The sequence below is a fragment of the Hypanus sabinus genome, chromosome 4, assembly GCF_030144855.1.
Source record: "Hypanus sabinus isolate sHypSab1 chromosome 4, sHypSab1.hap1, whole genome shotgun sequence".
NCBI classification, from domain to species: Eukaryota; Metazoa; Chordata; class Chondrichthyes; order Myliobatiformes; family Dasyatidae; genus Hypanus; species Hypanus sabinus.
The window spans coordinates 22,429,943-22,451,599 of record NC_082709.1 but is presented as its reverse complement, the minus strand read 5'-3'; the positions used below and the strand labels follow the sequence as shown (position 1 = coordinate 22,451,599).

Sequence of the window (21,657 nt, the reverse complement as noted above, 5' to 3'; positions counted from 1 at the left end):
GGATTTCTGGCTACATTGGAATCATTTGTTATTAGTTCCTGTTACATGTGATGTGGTGTAGCATTTCAACCAAGTCATTCAACCAGCATAAATAAAACCAACAGAAAAAGAATTGTGTACACTTTTGGTCTGATGCCATTTTATATGTGAACAATGTAATTGACATATTACTCATTTTTAAACATTTGACTGAATAAAAGTGTAAATCTCTGCAATAAGCAGGTATTGACTTCCACTGGCTACACAACAATTTTCTTTTGAAAGTGTTGCTTCCTCAGAATTTTTTTTGTTTATGATTAACTGCTTGAAGCTGAACATAAATATAATTTCAGACTATTTGTACCATGTAGGAATTTGGAGAAACAAGAAATTAACTTCTATTAAATAAATTGTATTTAATTGTATAATGGTGCTGACTCTTGGCATCAGTTATTTTGGGAAACGTCTGTCTCATGGGAATTTATAACCTTTCTAAAATCCGTCCTGCCATGCAGCATCCACCCTGCCCAAGCATGCCTGGTCAAGATATGAAACCTTTCAGCTTACATTCTGAGCAACATTTTAATTGACTTGAATTATGAATTGGAATAACAAATATAGGTAATTTCAAAACAATGGTGCATGATAGGGAAATTTCAGCGTGATTTTCAGCAGCTCGAAGTCCGTAAGGTACATCCAAAAATATTCAGCAAGCAAAATATTTGCTTTCCTGATTCCAATGTAACACTTTTTACAATATTTATTTTGATAAGGCTAAATGGCTCTGAATTCACAGTTCTCTTTATTAATACTTTATTTGCTTTGGTTGAAAATGCAGAAGTACTTTTTGTTTTATCCACTATATGCTTAAAGCAAATACCCTCATGTTTTACCAGTTCAAAATAATATATTGAAGCTTACTGAACTTATCCTGATCTCATTCCTGTAAAATTACATCCTAAAGCAGTCAAATCAATTCCGTGATTATTTAGGAAAACACACTCAAGGTAGAGAAGTAGAGAGGGGACTTCCTTTATTTCCTGTTTACAGTTTATGAGGGATATCATTTCAAACTTCTTTGATTATAGATTTATAGTTGGACCATTTTATGACAGCAGCTCCCCCTGTTCCAAAAAAATCTCTTTTGCTCCTTTGATTTCCCTGCAAATCACCCTCTTTCAGCAGATTAGAAGAGCAGTTACAGCCACATATATAAAATTTTGCACAACATTCAGGCTTGGGCTAATACGCATGAGAAGGGCTATAAGAAAGGAAGGATCTCAATATTTGTTTCCCAGAAGTAACTTCAGTAACGTCAGTCAATAACTATTGACTACCTCGATAAGAGTCAGAGAATTATACAAATGTACAGCACAGAAACAGACCCTGACAGCTTACCTCTTTCATGCCAACAATAATGTCTTGGGCTGTACACCATCTGGTCCAGGTGACTTGCCTACCTTTAGACCTTTCAGTTCCCCAAGAACCTTTTCTCTAATTATAGTAACTTCATGCACTTCATGACCCCTGACATCTAGGACTTCCACCACACTGCTAGTGTCTTCCACTTACTAATTTTGTCTGGCATTTCCTTATCCCCCTTCCCAGCCTTGTTTTCCAGCTGTCCAATTTCCACTTTCTCTTCTCTTTTACACTTTATGTATCTGAAGAAACCTTTGGAATCCTCTTTAGTAATATTGGCTCACTTACCTTCATCTTTACCTTCTTAATGACTTTTTAGTAGCCTTCTGTTGGTTTTTAAAAGCTTCCCAATCCTCTAACTTCCTATTAATTTTTGCTCTACTATATGCCTCTCTTTGGCTCTTATGTTGGCTTTGACTTCTGTTGTTAGCCAAGGTTGTATCATCTTCCCTTTAGAATATTTCTTCCTCTTTGGGAGCCTTCCAAATTGCTTCCAGAAACTCCAGCCGTTGCTGCTCTGGCATCATCCCTGCCAGTGTTCTTTTCCCATCAATTCTGGCCCACTCCTCTCTCATGCCTCTGGAATTCCCTTTACTCCACTATAACACTGATACATATGCCTTTAGCTTCTCCTTCTCAAATTTCAGGGTGAATTCGATCATATTATGATCACCAGCTCCCAAGGGTTCTTTAACCTTACGGTTTTTAATCCATTCTGGTTCATTGTATAACATCAATCCAGAATAGCTGATCACCTAGTGGGAAGTACTGCTCTAAAAAGCCATCTCATAGGCACTCTAGAAATTCCTTCTCCTGGAATCCAGCATCAACCTGATTTTTCCATTCTACCCTCATACTAAAGTCCCCTATGACTATCGTAACATTTTCCTTTTGGCATGTATTGTTTATCTCTCTTTGTAATTTGTAGGCCACATCATTACTACTTGACTCTCATCAAGTCTTTTCACCCCTACAGTTCCTTAGCTCTATCCACAATGTCACCTCTTTGTAATGATTTGATTTCTTTTTTTATCAACAGAGTAATACTGCCCCCTTTGCCTTCCTGCCTGTCCTTTTGATACAATGTATATTATATCCTCTGGCTAGGATCCTTATGTCCTCGTTGTCCAAGGGAATGCTGCTGGAGGATTGGAGGGAGGCGAATGTTGTCCTCTTGTTCAAAAAAGGTAGTAAGGGTAGTCCAGGTAATTATAGACCAGTGAGCCTTACGTCTGTGGTGGGAAAGCTGTTCTTAGAGATAAGATCTATGGGCATTTAGATAATCATGGTCTGATCAGGGACAGTCAGCATGGCTTTGTGAAGGGCAGATCGTGTCTAACAAGCCTGATAGAGTTCTTTGAGGAGGTGACCAGGCATATAGGTAAGGGTAGTGCAGTGGATGTGATCTACATGGATTTTAGTAAGGCATTTGTCAAGGTTCCACACGGTAGGCTTATTCAGAAAGTCAGAAGGCATGGGATCCAGGGAAGTTTGGCCAGGTGGATTCAGAATTGGCTTGCCTGCAGAAGGCAGAGGGTCGTGGTGGAGGGAGTACATTTGGATTGGAGGGTTGTGACTAGTGGTGTCCCACAAGGATCTGTTCTTGGACCTCTACTTTTTGTGATTTTTATTAACAATCTGGATGTGGGGGTAGAAGGGTGGGTTGGCAAGTTTGCAGATGACACAAAGGTTGGTGGTGTTGTAGATAGTGTAGAGGATTGTTGAAGATTGCAGACAGACATTGATAGGATGCAGAAGTGGGCTGAGAAGTGGCAGATGGAGTTCAACCTGGAGAAGTGTGAGGTGGTACACTTTGGAAGGACAAACTCCAAGGCAGAGTACAAAGTAAATGGCAGGATACTTGGTAGTGTGGAGGAGCAGAGGGATCTGGGGGTACATGTCCACAGATATCTGAAAGTTGCCTCAGAGGTAGATAGGGTAGTTAAGAAAGCTTATGGGATGTTAGCTTTCATAAGTCGAGGGATAGAGTTTAAGAGACGCAATGTAATGATGCAGCTCTATAAAACTCTAGTTAGGCCACACTTGGAGTACTGTGTCCAGTTCTGGTTGCCTCACTCTAGGAAGGATGTGGAAGCATTGGAAAGGGTTCAGAGGAGATTTACCAGGATGCTGCCTGGTTTAGAGAGTATGGATAATGATCAGAGATTAAGGGAGCTAGGGCTTTACTCTTTGGAGAGAAGGAGGATGAGAGGAGACATGATAGAGGTGTACAAAATATTAAGAGGAATAGACAGAGTGGACAGCCAGTGTCTCTTCCCCAGGGCACCACTGCTCAGTACAAGAGGACATGGCTTTAAGGTAAGGGGAGGGAAGTTCACGGGGGATATTAGAGGAAGGTTTTTCACTCAGAGAGTGGTTGGTGCATGGAATGCACTGCCTGAGTCAGTGGTGGAGGCAGATATACTAGTGAAGTTTAAGAGACTACTAGACAGGTATATGGAGGAATTTAAGGTGGGGGATTATATGGGAGGCAAGTTTTGAGGGTCAGCACAACATTGTGGGCTGAAGGGCCTGTAACGTGCTGTACTATTCTATGTTCTATGTACGTTCTATATCCTTGGACATTAAGCTCCCAGCTATAATCTTCTTTCAGCCATGATTCAATGATGCCTACAACTCCATACCTGCCAATCTGCAACTGTGCTGCAAGTTCACCTACCTTATTCTGTATACTGTGCACATTTAGATATAACACCTTCAGTCCTGTGTTCATCCTTTTCAATTTTGTCTGCCTTTTACATTGCAGCTCATCTTTTTGACTGCAACTTTGCCCTATCAATGGCCTCTCCTCACTGCATATCGCCTCTGTTTGTAAACCAGCGACCTCATCTTCTGCACTATTATCTGCCTTTCCTACGATACTCTTGCATTGAAATATACGCAGCTCAGGACACTAGTCGCACCATGCTCACTATTGATTCCTGACTTTGTCTGAGGTCATACCAACATCTGCCTCCACAACCTCTCCACTAACTGTTCTGGCACTCTGGTTCCCATCCCCTGCAACTCTAGTTTAAACCCCATCTCGCAGTATTAACAAACCTTCCTGCTGGCATATTAGTCCCCTTCCAGTTCAGGTGCAAACGGCCCCTTCTGTACAGGTCCCAACTTCCCTGGAAGGGAAGCCAATGATCCAAAAATCTCATGCCCTTCCTCCTACACCAACTCCTTAGCTACATATTAAGCTGCATACTCTTCCTAGTCTTGGCCTCACTAGCACGTGGCACGGGTAGCGATCCTGAGATCACAACCCTGGAGGTGCTGCCCTTAAACTTAGCACCTAACTCCCTGAACTCCCTATGCAGAACCTCGTCACTCACCCTACCCATGTCATTAGTCCCTACATGGAGCACAATGTCTGTCTGTTCACCCTCACACTTGAGAATGCTGAGGACTTGATCCGAGATGTACCAAACCTCAGCACCTGGGAGGCAACAAACCATCCGGGAATCTCATTCTTGCCCACTGAACCTCCTGTCCATTCCCCTTACTAACGAATCCCCCATCACCACAGTGTGCCTTTTCTCCCCCCACTTTCCTTCTGTTCACAGAGCCAGACTCAGTGCTAGAGATCCGACCACTGTGACAACCACAACCCCCCACCCCTGACAATATTCAAAGTGATATATGTTTTGTTGAGGGGGATGGGTACACTGCCCTGGCTCCTTACCCCTTTTCCCCTTCCTGACTGTCACCCAGTTTCCTGTATCCTGCACCTTGGGTGTAACTACCTCTCTGTATGTCCTTATCTATCACCCCTTCAGTCTCCCAAATGATCTGGAGTTCATCCATTTCCAGCTCCAGCTCCTTAATGCAGATTGTTAGAAGCTGCAGCTGGATGCATGTCTTGCAGTTGTAGCCTATAGGGACACTGGAGGTCTCCCTGCCTTCCCACATCCTACAAGAGAAGCGCTCAACTATCCTGCCTGGCATCTCTACTATCTTAGCTGAGCAGATATAAAGAAGGGAAGGGGAAAAATGAAACCTAGAGCTTTTCTTTTCTTTTGCTTTCCCTGACTGAAGTCTCTCTTCATTGAAACCTCAAAGAGCTAAAGATCACCACCCTGACTCTGTCCACTCAGACAATGGCCATTGCGCTTGCCCCCGTCATCCTTTAATTTGCTCTTGTTAATCAATCCCAAATGCCGATTGATCGCCGGTCAAAGCTCTTTTTTGCTCGAGATGGTTTAGTCTGCTCAAAGGTTGGTATTTTCTAAACATTCTTCATTTGAGGGAATGCCTGTGCAATTGAGAGTTGACAGATCATTATCGGCACTTTTCAGATCCATGACTTCTACCACCCTGTAGGGCAAAAGCAATAGGTGGATAGGAAATCATCTTCAAATCACTCACCATCTGACCACTCCCTGAGGGAACATCATCACAAGCTGCAGTGAATCAGGAAGGGGGGTCACAACCATATCCTCTACGTCAATTATGAATCAGTTTTGAAATAATTTCTGCTGAATAATTAGAAGAGGCAAATCCTTTCAACTGTTCTGTTTTCACAAAACTCCCCTAGTAGTATGGTCAGAGGGTCATGTGGCGGTAACTTCTCATTTGCACTATTTGGGTGAGGGCCCCTGTGCTTTATGTGGTGATGCGATTGAGCTGTTTGAATGCCAGATGCAGATGGCTTTGCTCATGACTCCACCTCTTCCACTTTGCACATGGTAAAACACTAAGATGAAGGATGGGTCCCAGCTCTCCTACCCCTGCTCTTCTTGCTGATTCTATGGTGGCAGTTGATCTGCAAGAAAGCGTGGCAAACATTCAGAGTTGTCGAGCTTGATCGTCCTGGATTGGAGCTGCCTCGTGATGCCAATTAACCGCTGCACAGGAGTGTCACATGCCATCTCACATTGTGCACTATGCTTATTATCAAAACAGGATTCTACTGCATTTATTTTCTATAAATTAGCCTCTCTTCCCCCTCAGGCTTACCAACTTCATGTTTAAAGCCAAGCAACAAATATCAGCTGATAGAGACCTTGGCCTCTATCAAAGCTGCTCCCTACCCCTCCAAAGTTAAATAGATAATGCCCATTCATTCTGTTTTATCCTTTCTCATAAAATTGTCATTCATTCTGCAAGACTGGCAAGCAAATCTCACCCAAACTGGATTTAAGAGTCAGCAATCAAAAATAAAATTCCAACTCATTTTCAACACTAGTCAAATTCCTTTCTCAAAGTCTTATTATTGCCGTAGCTGTAATGATCAAGTTGAGCACAGCCTAGGCTCAATTGTTTGATTGGTTTTTGATTGGTTCATGAACTGCAGGCCACCAAAAAATTTTCCCACTTAACCTTTACAATTTATTAAAAATCTTTCATCTGTTTTAATCTATGCTGCAGTACAAAAAGGGTAATATCCCGATAGTCAGTATTGGTGGAATATACGTCACGTATAAGCAACAAGTAATTTTGACAAAGATATGGACAAACTCCTCCTTGATCCCAAAGCTTCAAAATGTTAAAATATGCCAGTACTCCAGAAATGAGTCACTATTTAAGCAAAATGAAAAAAAGACTGATACATTTAGAAACCAAGCATTTAATATTGTATTAAATATTTAATAACAGGTAGCCAGCAAATGGGGGATTTTTTGCAAACGTTATCAAAATCAAAGCAATACCATATGAAATATTCTAATTTTTATTATGTTCAAATCCTCCAATTGGATTGTATAGTACGAGATACAGGATGTTGCATGCCATCTCAAATTTACAGTAAGCATATACAGTTTGCCAGTTCTTACAAGTTAAATGAATCATTGCAATTACTAAAATGTTCCTGTTCCACTTACAAAAAATTACAACATATTTACCTCTGTAAAACAAAATTAAAATATATACAACAGACTTTATATAACATTTAATTGTAAAAATATGCAACAACGCTTGATCAATAAAAGGCTAACATGGAATAGTGCTGAGGCAAATGATTGAGACACTTTAAGGCTGTAAAGCTGTATGTATACTTGTTAAATTCTTTAATGTAAAAATAAGTCATTACTGCTTCGAAAGTCAACATTAGAAATGCTTTCCTTTGTTGGATCGTTTACTAACACTAATTAGTATTAGTGAGAAATATATACCAAGCAAAACGTTATGTTACAAGTCTGTAAGTGGATAGAGACTAATTAACATAATCAACACATTCATAAATGAGTGACAACATTCCACACATTTGTAAAATGTACACATTACAAATGGTGACTTGTCCTTCAGGTATCTCAACAATAAATTGGATTTCATTCCAACTATTTAAATGGTTGTAAAGTATTATTGCAATAAAGGGCATGGGTAGGTATGCATCATGTGAAAAGGGCATTAAATATATGAGATTGATTATATTCATTATTAGTGCAGTGACTGAATTGAATTTGTAAAGTGAAGGGAAATGGTATTTTTGAAAATGTTAAAGCATATGCCATGGTTACTCAAACATCAATAGATTATAATTAAAGGGGATTAAAAATAACACACAATAAGACCTACAATGTAGCAATTTCAGTACTGGAGAATCATTTTAAAATGAGATGAAAAAATATGAAGATCATGATAACACACTAAAAATTTCAAATAACAAAAAAAGGCAGAAGTTATGTTGGTAAACATTGAATTTTATAAATAGATGTAGACAAAAAACCTTATTGGTTTGTTCAGCAGAGGGTTCAGAAATGGCTAAAATTTTATGGGTCATTAATGCGATAGGTTAAAATGTTAGCATGAAATCTATCAACAGAAGATGAATGGAAGTCCCATTTGTTAATCTAATTTTAGTTGGGCTGCCGCTAACTTAAGTATCACGCTGCCACTGTAGTAAGGATTAAAATCAATTCCGGTCGGATTGAGAAGGAGAATAAATTTTGAATGTTTCAGCCATTGTTATCTCAGAAAATTGAAGGAACTGTTTAAAAGCAACAAAACAATGGCAAAAGGATTACACTGTGGGGTAATACATTTTAGTCCTATATATGTGTAAAAATGGTGGGATTTGTTATCCTTAGTGCTGAGATAGACAGTTTTTTTAAAAAGTGGAACTCCATTGTTTTCTCACATTTCATTAAGTTACATCCCCCTATCTGAAAAAATGAATTTAAATTTAGAACGAAACATCCAGTTCACGTGGTTAATCTAAACTACAATGACAGAAATCTAAATCCTAATTTTATTTCTGGAAAGTGAGGAGTAAAATTCAACATGGCATTTTGATACTAGGGGTCAAGTCATTTAAATAGACTGGGCTCATTACCTGCTTCAGTGACATTACACCAGCAGGAGGCTGCAGCTTAAGGCCATAATCATGGGCCTGAAGTATCTCATCAAAGTAGATAAAGTGGGAGTGAGACCACATCGAAATCTGCAAGGAAGGACCAGTAATTCTGCTGTGGGACTTGGATGGGAATATTTTACCTTTTTGGCACCTTTCTGGGTTTGAAATGCTGGATTTCTCCAATGAGGCCAATACAGTATGATGACTTTGCTTCTGGCAGTTAGAATCCCAACAGTTACTGCACCCTTGAGATATGAATATCAGTTGGTCCCTCATACATCTAGGGAAAGAGCTTAAGTTGTCAACCAAACTGCATCTGTTGAAATAGTATAGATGTTCCAATATTTGCCTAATATATGTTGTTCCATCTCACTCTTCCCACAGTGTCCCTTATTGTGATGTATGGACCTGAGCAGGAGGATTGGCAATTGAATAAAAAAACTTTTCTTCCTTGCATGAAGTCTCTTCCTGTTGATTTAAGAGTATGTGACTTCACTGCTAAACTCTGCAGATCATAAATAAACATATTGTTCTGCCATAAAATCCAATGTCCATCAAAAAAATAATCTGTGGCTGTTTACACCTCCAGTGTGGAAACAGACAAATATGGAGGAAGCAGATAAATATTGGCAGGAGAAGTCAAGAAAACACCAAGTTTTATAAAAGTTAATTACCAAGGAAAAAGGATAACAAAGAAAAGACCAAGATGGTCGTCTGTATATGAATTAAGGGGCATCAAGGGATATGGTGAGAGAGCAGGTGTATGGGGTTGAATGGGATCTGGGATCAGTCATGATGGAATGGTGGAGTGAACTCGGTGGACTGAATGGCCTAATTCTGCTGCAATCTTATGGTATTATGGTACATAAAAAAGCATATATATTTAGTTCCAAATAAAAACTGTGCATATGAAGAGGTGAATTTAATAGACAATGACATTAAGAAAAATAGCATGAATGATATGAAATAATAAACTGAGAGAGGGGATTATTATGGGGTTTAATATATTTAAAGTAGACAAATTTTGAAGCTGGATAAATTGCATCTCAGACTTTTAAAAGATGCAAGTGAAGAAATACCATTGATGCCTCTTACTTCCCAAACTTGTTTGGCTATGCATGTGGTGCTGAGGATAGAACTAATGTGGTACGATTGTTTAAAACAGTGGAAAGGGAGAGATCTAGGCAACTTAGATCAATAATTGTGATGAGAAAATTAATAGCAAAACATTCTGGGGAACAGAATTTATCTTCATTTAGTGGGGTGCAGATTCATTAAGGACAGTCAGCATGTATTCGAGGGAATAAGAAAAATCAGATGCTAGAAATCTGAAAACAGAAAACGTAAAGCTTATGTCAGAAAATGTCAGAAATATTCAGGCATTGTCTGGGAAAAGAGAAATAAAATGAACATTTCAGATTGTCAGATTGTAGTTGATGAGTTATAATCATGAACGTCAATGAGCGGAGTCTGTATAACGTCTGTATGACTTTAGCAAGATATTTTACAGAATCTACATAGCAAACTATCATGGAAAGTAAAAGCCTATCGTACCCAAGTAAAAGTGGTGACTGAATTAAAAATAAGCTCAGTGAGAGAAAATAAGAGATAATTTTCAGTGATTGGAAGGCTGGAAGGTTCCACACATCTCAATGATTTATCTTAAGAAACTTAAACACTGGCATTAAGAACATTGATTAAAAATCTGATGATAACACCAACATTATGATTGATGGCATGCAAGTATGTTCAAGGTTGCAGGGAGATGTCAGTAAACTAAGTACAAAACTGGCAAATAAAATTCAGCTGAAGAATTTTGGGATAACCTATTTGGAAGAGCAAACAAGGCAATTGAATACACAATGAAAGATGGGATACCCAGAAACAGAGAACGTGAAGGAACTGAAAGTACATGAACAAAAATCTCTGAAGGTAGGGGACAGGTAGATACAATGGTTATGGTGGCATACAGGACACTTGCCATAGTCAGTCATAAATGGAATAAAAGAACAAGATTAAGCTTAAAAAAACTTAATGGTAGACCAACCCAACAGTTTTAGGCTGTATCTATGGAATAATATCCTGGGTAAAGATAATCTTTTCCCATTTCTGATGACCTGGAACATTGACTCTGTTGCTCTGGTCAACAGATGCTGCCCATCACTGCTAGATAAAATATTCAAATTTTAACCTAGAATTTTATGAAATGCTAGTCAGGTCATCACTAGCATATCATACAGCTCTGGTCATTTCACTACAGGAAGGATGTGACAGCACCAGAGGTGCTGGAGAAGATAGTCATGAAGATATCACCAGGCTGGAGATCTATGATTACAGGGAAATGGGTTTGTTTTCTGTGGGGCAGAGGAGTGACTGAATTAAATTGTATAAAATTATGAAACTATTATGAATGGAAACCAGAATGATATATTTCCCTTAGCAGAGAAATTGATGACCAGGAAACATGCATTAAGTCATAAAAGAACTTGAGGAATGTTGAGCCAGAATAATTTCCCCTGAAGAAAAGGGAGGGGGTAGGAAAGAGGAGGGAGGAAATCTGGAACTTACTGCCTGAAAGCATGGTGAAGGGCAGAAATCTGATTTAACCTACAAGATTTCTTCAGTATCACCTGGAGAACCTTAACCTACCATGCTATGGACTAAGAGTAGGGAAGTGGAGGGAACCAGAACAGCTCCACTTTTGGCTCACCTGGACATGGAGACAAATGCTCTCTTCCTTACTGTAAATGTCTATGATTCTTCTGTACAATCAACTCTAAAGGACACAATTTTTACACACCATTTAAATTGCTTTCTTTAATGTTTTTCAGCTTTTGCCGATGTAAAATATGCAAACTCATTATAGATTCTGCAACATGTTAACTTTGTTTTCACAGCAAAAAACAAACTGCAGAGGAACTCTGAGTCAGGCAGCATCTGTGCAGACAGTAGTTTTGAGCTGATACCCTGCATCAGATATCCTGCAGCTCCAAGTTTCAGCATCAGCATTCTCTTTTACCTCAACTTTCTGTTCATAGTAGGTATGTCTTGTGCTAGTAAGATTAGCTAAACTCCACAAATATCATGGTTATTAAATTATGCTGAAGTCAACCAGAGTACATATTTTCTACTCAAGTCATTATGTGCTTTGTTCACTATTTACAATGTAAACATCTCCTTCCAAATTTTCAAACTATCATAAGATTCAACACTACATTTTATCTCTGGTGTTAAAAATATATCACAATCTACGATGTTAGTTTAGTATATGGTAGGAAATATTTGTGCTAATGTTCTTAGAGTGAGAAATATTTGTGCTCATGCTATTAGATGAAACATAAGATCAATATAATAAAACATGGAGAAATTGTGTTGGTGTAATGTGAAAAAAATGAGCTATATCTTGTGTTATATAATTGTGATACAATTATACCTTGTCCATTTTTCAAACTCTTCTAAAATGTCAGGTGCCCTTGAATTGCTTTGGCATACAAAGCAATTTGGTTCTTCTTTTCTTTGAAATTTGAATCCACCTGAATTTAATTATAGGCAGATGAGAAGTCTACTGCTTTTAATTTCTTTACAAGTTTATTTTCACTTTTACGTTAGTATCATCGTGGGAGCTGGCTGGCTACTTCTACAGAGCATTACAACCATGAAGTCCTCCCTTCCCTTGCAATATCCAAAATAAGTATATATCCAGGAACAATCAATAAGTTGTTGACAGAATACTCAGAGTTGGCAAACCTTCTTTCTAACACAGGAACGTTCACTTCAATTATAGTTCGGCCAACAGTGACCAAATTGGGAATATCGAACTCTGCACTGACTGAAAGTTACACCCATTATCTTTCTACCTTGTATTTCAACTAATGTGGATAAACTTGACAAACCAAAGGAATCTGGCTTAATCTACCTGGTATCTAAATAATATGAGAAATGTTTTTTAACACAGTGTTGTATCATGACTCTAACAAAGAGCTTTACATTTCAATTGCAGTTATGTTGTAAACAAAATACAGATAGTTCGGTGGATAAACAAAGATTTTATGAGCAATTCTGAACATCCATTCTAAAATTGAACTTAATAAAGAAATATAATAGTTAACATATTTTCTGATATGCAAAATTAATCCACCCCAATATCAATTTAGATCTGGTGTTAAAAATGTATGTGATCCTGTTTACAGAATTATATGTTATTACTGCAGGATTCACTCCATCTGTGCAATAAAGAATTATATGTAGAACTCTGAATTTTCCTGTCATCAGTGAATCAACATTACACTTGATAGAAGCTGTTATTAGTCAGGCTACATCGTGATCTACCAAGCATCTAGCGAAAGCGCCTTAAACATCTCCTTGACCAATCAGGTTGCTGAAACTTTGCATATAAACCCAGAAATAACATTTATAATTCAATATGGAGTACTGCATAAAAATGAAATAAAGTGAAGGATAGAAAGACAAAGAAAGATAATTCACAAAGCAAAAGAAATGTATATTTCCAACAATAATTAACTTAAAATATCTTGCCATTCCTTTAGCGTCGCTGTGTCTAAATTTCGGAATTCCTACCCAACCACATTACGGGAGGTCCAAAATCAGAATGATTCCTGTGGTCTAAGACAATGGCTTACCATTATGTACTTGTTAATGGGAAATGCAGGATGGGCAATAAATAAATATTGGCTTTGGTGGCAATGTCCACATCCTGAAAACTGAATTATAAAAAAGTAAAGCAAGATGGCACACTTCTAAAAGTAAGTTTTCAGTGCCAGTTGCTTGACATTAATTAAAACTGACCACATCATTAACATGCACTTACATTTGAACATACAGTATAAGCACCCAACTTTTTTGACATGTTTTGTGACTACTTAGTCAGTAAATACCATTATTTCACACTGTTCATGTAGGAGAACATCAAGTCACTTGGCAAGATATTTTTGGGTCCAAAGCCTGTTGGGGATTGGGACAACACAGACAGTAACTTCCTGTTTATTGCATTCAACTTAAAGACACTTTCCCCTTAAGAACACTGATAACCACTCTATTACTCTTATTGTACCATTAAGGCCAATGTTTATTGGAGATGATTTAAGTCTATGGCTGTACCAATTCTCATTGATCAAAATCCTTGCAAATCCTTATTAAAATTTATTACTAATTGTGGGTCCATAATCTCTTCTTGGGCTTCCAGCTGAGTCCAGGTTATGAGTTTAACCGATATTTCGATGACAAACTCCACCATTTTCATCAGGGATAGTGGCGTTTGTCATTGAAATACTGGTTAAAATAGACTCCTGGACCTTCTGGAAGCTTGAGAAGGATTTCTGTGTCATAAACACTGGGAATGCATTGGATCCTTTCTCTAATTGTGGACTATTCAATTTACACAGCCAACAAATGTACTCTCATGTCAAGAAGCATGTGAGAGATGGAGAAGGAAAATTGAAAATAACTTGGTTTTTATGGATGGGAACAAAAGTTAGGAAAACCTTTGGACAACCTCAAAGGCATCTTTATTCAGCTTCTTTTCTTCTGATTTGGCAGCAATTGAAGTAAAAATGAAAATAAATATTGAGACTATAACTGTCGTGTAGACATGAGCCTGCAAACAAGTGACAGTTACCTGTTTTTAATTACTGCTTTTGCATATCGGGGAAACGTACAATGGTTTCAGCAGAAGTTGCCTTTTGTATCATCACTAAAGATCAATATTGTCAGCTGAGGTGTGACTGGAGGGTACTTTGGGAAGTGGGAGTGTCACCATTAGTTCTTTCAGCTGAGATTAGTTCAGTTTGCCAAGAATTCATATTGGAATATCCCTAAACATATTCTAGTGGGTAAATTAACTTTACATTTACTTTAGAATAGCCATGCTCACAGAAATTAAAGGGAAATGGAAGTACAGAATGGTACAGATTTATGAAGGCTGTTGTAAACAGCAGTGGTAAACCTGAGACAGACGGCAAATGAGCTTTTGCTTTTACTGTTAAAACAGGCGACAGGTACACACATCTATCATAATGTCAAGCTTATTTAAATTGAGCAACCTTGTGCATTTTTTGTCTTACTAATATTAAATAACATTCATGAAAATTAACCTAAGGCATAGATCGAACAACATTGTTACTATAGTTGAATCTGATTCGAAATGCCGAGGCAGTTTTCAGAAAACTGTGTGGTATGTTTTCTAAACTACCTTAATGCTCAGTGAGTTAAAGGCATGGCACTTAGTGAGCTGCTTAGCCACTCATAACAAAAGAAATACAAGTAGGTATGTGCCATTTTACCTCTCATGCTTGATCTGCCATTCAGTGACATCGTAGCTGATTTGTGCAACTGTTCTACACTGAACAAAAGTTCACTGATGCCTGTTGAAGAAATTTCTTTGTATTCAAATCCTGAATGGCTGACTCCTTATTTTGTGAATGTTATTCCTGGTTCTAAGTCCCTTAGCAAGGGGAAACATCAATTCCACATCTACCCTGTAAAACCCCAAAAGAACTTCACATAGTTCAAGGAGGTTATCTCATATTCTTCTAAATTTAAGACAGTACAGGTCTAGTTTACCTAATCTAGAACATTAAAGTGTCAGTTTCAATTATCATCAAATTAATAGATGCAAAGCACGGTGGTGTGTTGATGACATGAGGTAGGGAGGAATGTAAGAGGAATTTGCAATGGATCCTGCCATGATTGTTGTCTTTTGATTATAACTGAGGTCCTTGAAGGTGGATATCAATGAGCGCATGAATGTCGACCTGCCAAGGTTCACCATCTAACCTCACGTAAGAATCAAATTCCCATCTGGGAATATTCTCACATTCCCAGGAGAAGATTTCTTTCTTTCCTTGACGATATTTAGCAAAGTTACATTTTCTACTGTATGAACATGTGCTGCTAGAGGAGGTAATGTTACCAGCCCTATATTTCAGGAGACTATGGAACACTGTTTCACGGGAATGAAAAATATTTGCTCGATGTTTGCTGAATTGCACAGCTGTCAGTGAGATTCCTCAGGTGGAACTTTACAGATTACTCTTCCTTAAAAGACCAGAAGATAACTGTTTTAGTAAACCCAGATAGTTCAAATTTCACTTAAGTATGATTACTTCTGCATTTTTTTCCATTTTCTTGACATTTTGTATTGAACATCCGGCGTGTGAAGTGTCAAGTGTTTTAATTTTGCTGTTGTATATGCTATATGAAACTCATTTCTCTTTAATGCTCCATATTCATCTCTCAAAAAGAGTAAACCTTTTGCACTCTGTCTAAAGTAAACAGATCAAAATTTGTTGATCTACTTTGTTGTGCATTTATAAGGATGAAACATCAGAAATACATGATTTTACTGTAATGTATACCTGTTTAAATATACTTAAGAGTATTCTTAGCATCACTCTTCCAGCTGCACATAGAGTGACGCTGTTTTTCCTGTTAGTGACTGAGTATTTAAAAGTTACTAATGCTTCACATCCTTGATCCAAGATTGCCAGGTAAGAAGCCTTTCACATTGCTGACAGGTCGCACATCATTCTGATGCCTCCGCCGCTCAATAAATAAGGCTAATCGCGAGGTATCCAGTGGGGTTGTAGAGTAACAGTCATTTTGAGGATGCAACCATGGATTTTGTAAACAAGTGGCAGCCGTGGGTCTCCAGCGAAAGTCTCCCTGAAGCAGAGCCCTTATGAAGTCTCTGGCAACGTAGCTGACTCCCTGGAAATATTCATCAGGAAAACTGAAATCCCTTCGACATATGTTCATGCAGGTCTCCTCCAGGCTCTCATCCAAGAAGGGAGATACTCCACTTAACATCACATATGTCAGGACTCCAAGACTCCAGATGTCTGTACTTAATGAAACCGGTGTTCCCTGAATTATTTCAGGAGCTGCAAATTCAGGATTTCCTAACAACTGATGTACATAGTAATAAGTTGTGATTTGAACAGCATCGCCTAGATCTATGAGCTTGACACGTGGCACAGGTGTGTGAAGGTCAATTAGCAGATTTTCAGGCTGAGAGAATGGAAAATAATTGTTAACAGTGCCACGTACATTGTTTACTTAGACCTTAACAATATACAAATTACTGTGTTCAAGCCTGTTCAATTCAGTGCTGTTGTGGAGCATTAAATCCTATAATTTACAACTCCTCCACAACCTATTATTCTCAGTGCAGATGTAACCTTTTTTATTTAAGGGAAAGCACATTTTCAAGCTGTGTACAAGGTGAAAACCATTTCCTTGACTCTAATTACTCAGCTTGCTTGGGGGTTTTCTATAATGAATGTCCTGAAAAATGCCACTTACAGCCAGGAAGAACTTTATCCTATAAATTTCATATCACTACACTAAGGAGATAGGTGACAAAGCAAGCAGAAGTCTGAGAAACTAGTAAAATTGAATGAATGAGCCGCTGGGTTGGACAAGGGCAACAAAGGTCAGAGAGACGAAATGGGTACTGGAATGTGAGGGAGCTGATGATTTAGTAAGAGGATGGTTGAGGGATTGGAGCGAGGTATGGACGGCAGCAAGTGCCTTTGAACATGGAAAGGGGGCTAGGCAAAGAAGGATGGAATAGATCTTTGCAAGAAATTGTTACAGGAAAGACTGATATTAGAATAGGGGTTAGCATTATGAATGGGGATAGTGTAGGGACAGTAAGGGTTAGGAGAGCAGAATTTTATTCCAGTGTTGTTTAATAGGAAACAATGGCTTCATACCTATGATTCTCAATGTAAAAGAAGATGAGGAAAGAGGCTTTTGAAATAAGGGATAGTAGATTTCATTGCAATATGATATTCATAAAGGAATGGAATTTCTGGGGTGAAAGGAAAGACAGACAGCAGCTGGACAACCATCCAGCCACCCCATTATGGTTAGCTATATTACCAAGTATGTTGATGCTTTCCTTTCCAAATCTTTCTGTAGTCTCTGCCCATCTTACTTCAATGTTTCCACAGCTTGTTACATGATTTTGAGAGGTAAAATTGCTAGTTTATGAAAAATGCATAAACTGATTCAATCTTTCTATAACTATTCATTGTTTCAGCATTAATATGTCACACCAAAGGGATATTAATCAGTATAGAACTGGGTGCTAGCACAAATTTAGTGTCTTTATCTAAGAAAGGATGTGCCGACATTGGAGAGGGTTCAAAAATGATTCTGGGATTGAAAGGCTTGTCATATGAAGAGTGTTTGATGGCTCTGGGCCTCTACTCACTAGAATTCAGAAGAATGGCGGGGGGGGGGGGAACCTCATTGAAAACTGTCAAATGTTAAAAGAGTGAATGTGGAGAGAATGTTTCCGATGGTGGGGAGAGTCTAAGACCCGAGGACACAGCCTCAGAATAGAGGAGTGACCTTATAGAATGGAGATGATGAGGAATTTCTTTAGCCGGAGAGTGGTGAATCTGTGGAGTCTGTGGAGGCCAAGCCATTGGGGATTTTTAAGGCAGAGGTTGATAGATTCTTGATTAGTCAGGGCATGAAGGGATATGGAGACCAGGCAGGAGATCGGGGTTGAGAGGGAAAATGGATCAGCCACGATGAAATAGTGGAGCAGTCTCAATTACTTAATTCTGTTCTTATAACTTACCATCTATTATGGTCTGGAAAATCAAGAAAGAGAGCATTACCAAAAAAGATGAGAATTATAATTAAAGATGCTAAACATATGAAACAATAAGCAGCTAAGATTTTGAAATGATATTTACTGTTTATGCTAACAAGCAGTTGTTTTGGTAACTCAGAATACCACCTGAAGGTTTCCAGTGACTCAAGGAGGCACTCATCAGCTTTCCGAGCAATTAGAGATGGCAGTAAATAATAACCTTGCCACTGATATCTACATAGCAAAAATGAATTAAAAAGCATTTCTCACTCAAAATAGAACATCTGTTTCAATACATATTCAATAATTTTTCAAAAACAATAGAGATTTGTGATGGACGAATGTTATATTGATTTATGTTTTTCTATTTTAAGTAAAGTCCTACCTTTAAATCCAAATGAGCAACTCTGCAGTTATGCAGATATTGTAGGGCTTCTAACGTGTCCCGAATGTAAAAGGCAACCTTTTCTTCCAAATGTTCTTCTTGATTTACCAAAAATTCAAGCAAGCGACCATTATCCAAGCTTTGAGAATAAGAACAGATGTACAGAGAATACCTTCATGTTAAAAGTAAGCTTTTAAATTGTAAGAAGGATATTGGAAAGTTAATAGAGTTTGTGATAAAAACTGATTATATTTTACCTTAATGATGTGCCATGAATATGTTGTACACATAATTCCTGAGTATACCTGGCTGTTAAATATGCCACTACAAAACTAGTATGTGGAAAGCAATGAATTCGGTGTGAAGTGTAATTATATCTCTACTTGGGTGTTGTTTCAAGGACAGTCAGAAGAAGGGGTACCTGTTTCTCACCAAATGAACAGGTTAACATTAAAATATATTTTTAAGAAGCTTTGGAAAATTCCTGTTAGGCTGCCTGTAAGGAGATGAATAAATCAAGTTGTATATAGTATGTATACTTTGATAACAAATGTACTTTGAACTTTAAAGAAAAAAATCATTTAATAATGTTTACATTTGGATGCGGTTCAAACTGTGCCCATTACTTAATTGTAAAAGGTTTCTAAAAGATACTTACCATTTTAAAATTTGACAGGAGTGTGAGAATTCTATATATGGGAGTAAGATCTGTGAGTTTGAAAACAGTACTAGGAGGCCCAAGAGCAATATTGCAAGTACAAAATATATGGGTGAGTCTTGGTTTTCATAAAATATTGTCTTAAATTTCTAATCACAAATTATACTATTTAACAAGTATAAGTATGTGATAGATTGCTGTACGTTGGGGTTATGGACATTTCCAATCCAACAAAGCTGCAGGGGATGTCGCCATGTTGAATATCTCCTGTTCAAAGTCATTTGAATTGAAGGCACTTTGACACATAGGGGCAGGAGAGGAATTTCTGACAATTCTATCCAAAAAAAAAAATCACAACTCAACAAAAAGCATAGGCTCATGAAAGGGAGGATATAGTTGTTAGTGATCCAGATAGCAAGTATTTGTGAGGGGCTGAGGAGGTCCTACATGAAAGAATGCACTTGCTAGCTGTGGGACTAGGAAACAGACTGCAGCCACAATGCAAGCCAAGGCAATTTAGTCAGAAAACTGTGCAAGGTTGTTGAGGGACTTGGAAAGGGAGGGAGCAAATCTGTTACCATTACCCATGTGGGAGCAATTCCATAGTTAGGAACAGGGAGGAGATCCTGCTGAAAGTAGACAAGAATTCTAAATTATAAAGCATCATATCAAAGATAATAACCTGATTGACTGCAGATCCAACGTACAAATTAGATGGAAGAAAACAGATTAGGTAAATATACACATGGATAAAGAACAGGCATGGAAAAGAAGGGTTTTATGTTGTACCAGGTTGGGGCAGTAAGGATCTGTATCAATAGGCTGGGGTCAACCTGAATTGAGATGGGATCTGTATTACAGCGGAAAGGTTAAATGGGAAGAGGTAGTGAAGACTTTGTACCAGTAAGAAGGGGGTTGGGATGTAGTCACATGTGGCCAAAATTAAACAAAACAAGGAAAAGGAATTACCAAACAGGGCAATTAGAAGCAATCATGCTTTGTAAGAAACAAGATACAGTCAGGATTACTATGATTGAATGCAGATAAAGCATGGCAAGAAATTAAACATAATTAGAAAAGATTGATAGTTAAACAAAGGGGAGGTGGAGTCAGTATTTATTCATAATAATATTGCAGCAGTAGAAGAAAGGGATGAAATAATAAAGAAAAACATAAATTGAGATAATTATAATAAAATATCAATCAGCATAATCTACCAACACATAATAATGGAAGACAGCTGGAGGAAGAAACTTAAGTGAGAATAAACCAAGGCTGTCCAATCTCTCCTTAAAATTGCAGCTCTACTTCACAGGCAACATTCTGGTCTTCTCTCTATAGCTATATTTCCTGTGGTATGGTGATCAGAACTGTACAACTACAACATGACATTCCAACTCTTATACTCAATGCCACATCTAGGAGAAAAAAATCATACGCCAAATGCCTTTATCACTACCCTGTTCAGATGTGAACTGCTCTCGGGGAACTACGCACTTGATCCAAAGGTCTCTGTACATCAACATTCCTAAAGTCCCAGGGGGACTTATTCATTATTTAGCAACCTTCTTGCTTCGAATATACTTAAAAGTTTTTAGGATTTTCCTTAATCCTACTTGCCAAAGTCATTTCATGGCCTCTTAGCTCTCCTAATTCCTTTTTTACATATTCTCCTATATCCCCTTTAAATCTCAAGTATCAATATTCTATACATGGAAACACTTCCTTTCCCTGAACAGACTTCCAACATCCTTTATGAAACAGGATTCACTAAATTTACTATCTTTTCATCTAACCCTTACAGGACTTGCTAATGCTGAATACTTATTTGGAGTTGTGGCACAGTGAAGGTCTTGTCCTCTCTGCCTCAGTATGGACAAAACCTGTACTGTGGTTCATGGAACGTCTTGAATACTGGAAGCAGGTGTTTGAGGAGGTACCCTGACAATTAGGTTCCCTGTGGTAGACAATAGGGGAACCCCGCTGCAGTTAACAATTGTACTTGTTTCTCTTCCTGAAGATGGTCATGTTTATGGCATCACTGAGGACACCTGTCATATCCTCTTCTTCCCAGATGAGGATAATGAGATAACAGATTTTTCTCAAAAACTCTTCCCTGCTGAATTTTTTTAGCATAGATGATCTGTGCTGCCAGGGCTTTGTTCTTTACAAAATGAAGAAAAAGCTTCTTGACTTCTTGTTAGTCAGTAACAATGTGAAGGCTGGCCTCAGTAAGGTTGTTGTGGGAAACTATGTAATCCAACCTGCTGGCAACCAAATAAATTATT

At 38.1% G+C, this 21,657-nt stretch overlaps 1 protein-coding gene across 1 annotated transcript in view; it reads right to left on the bottom strand.

The window, feature by feature from the left end:
* Nucleotides 1-6,962: 6,962 nt before the first annotated feature.
* Nucleotides 6,963-21,657, bottom strand: part of kalrna (kalirin RhoGEF kinase a) — a 705,069-nt gene continuing 690,374 nt past the window's right edge. Inside the window, exons 59-60 of the mRNA XM_059966562.1 lie at nt 18,712-18,850; nt 6,963-16,726 (exon numbers count right to left, since the gene is read on the bottom strand). Coding sequence (XP_059822545.1) covers nt 16,181-16,726; nt 18,712-18,850 — 685 coding nt within the window. The 3' untranslated portion in view covers nt 6,963-16,180. The remainder of the gene's footprint in view (nt 16,727-18,711; nt 18,851-21,657) is intronic.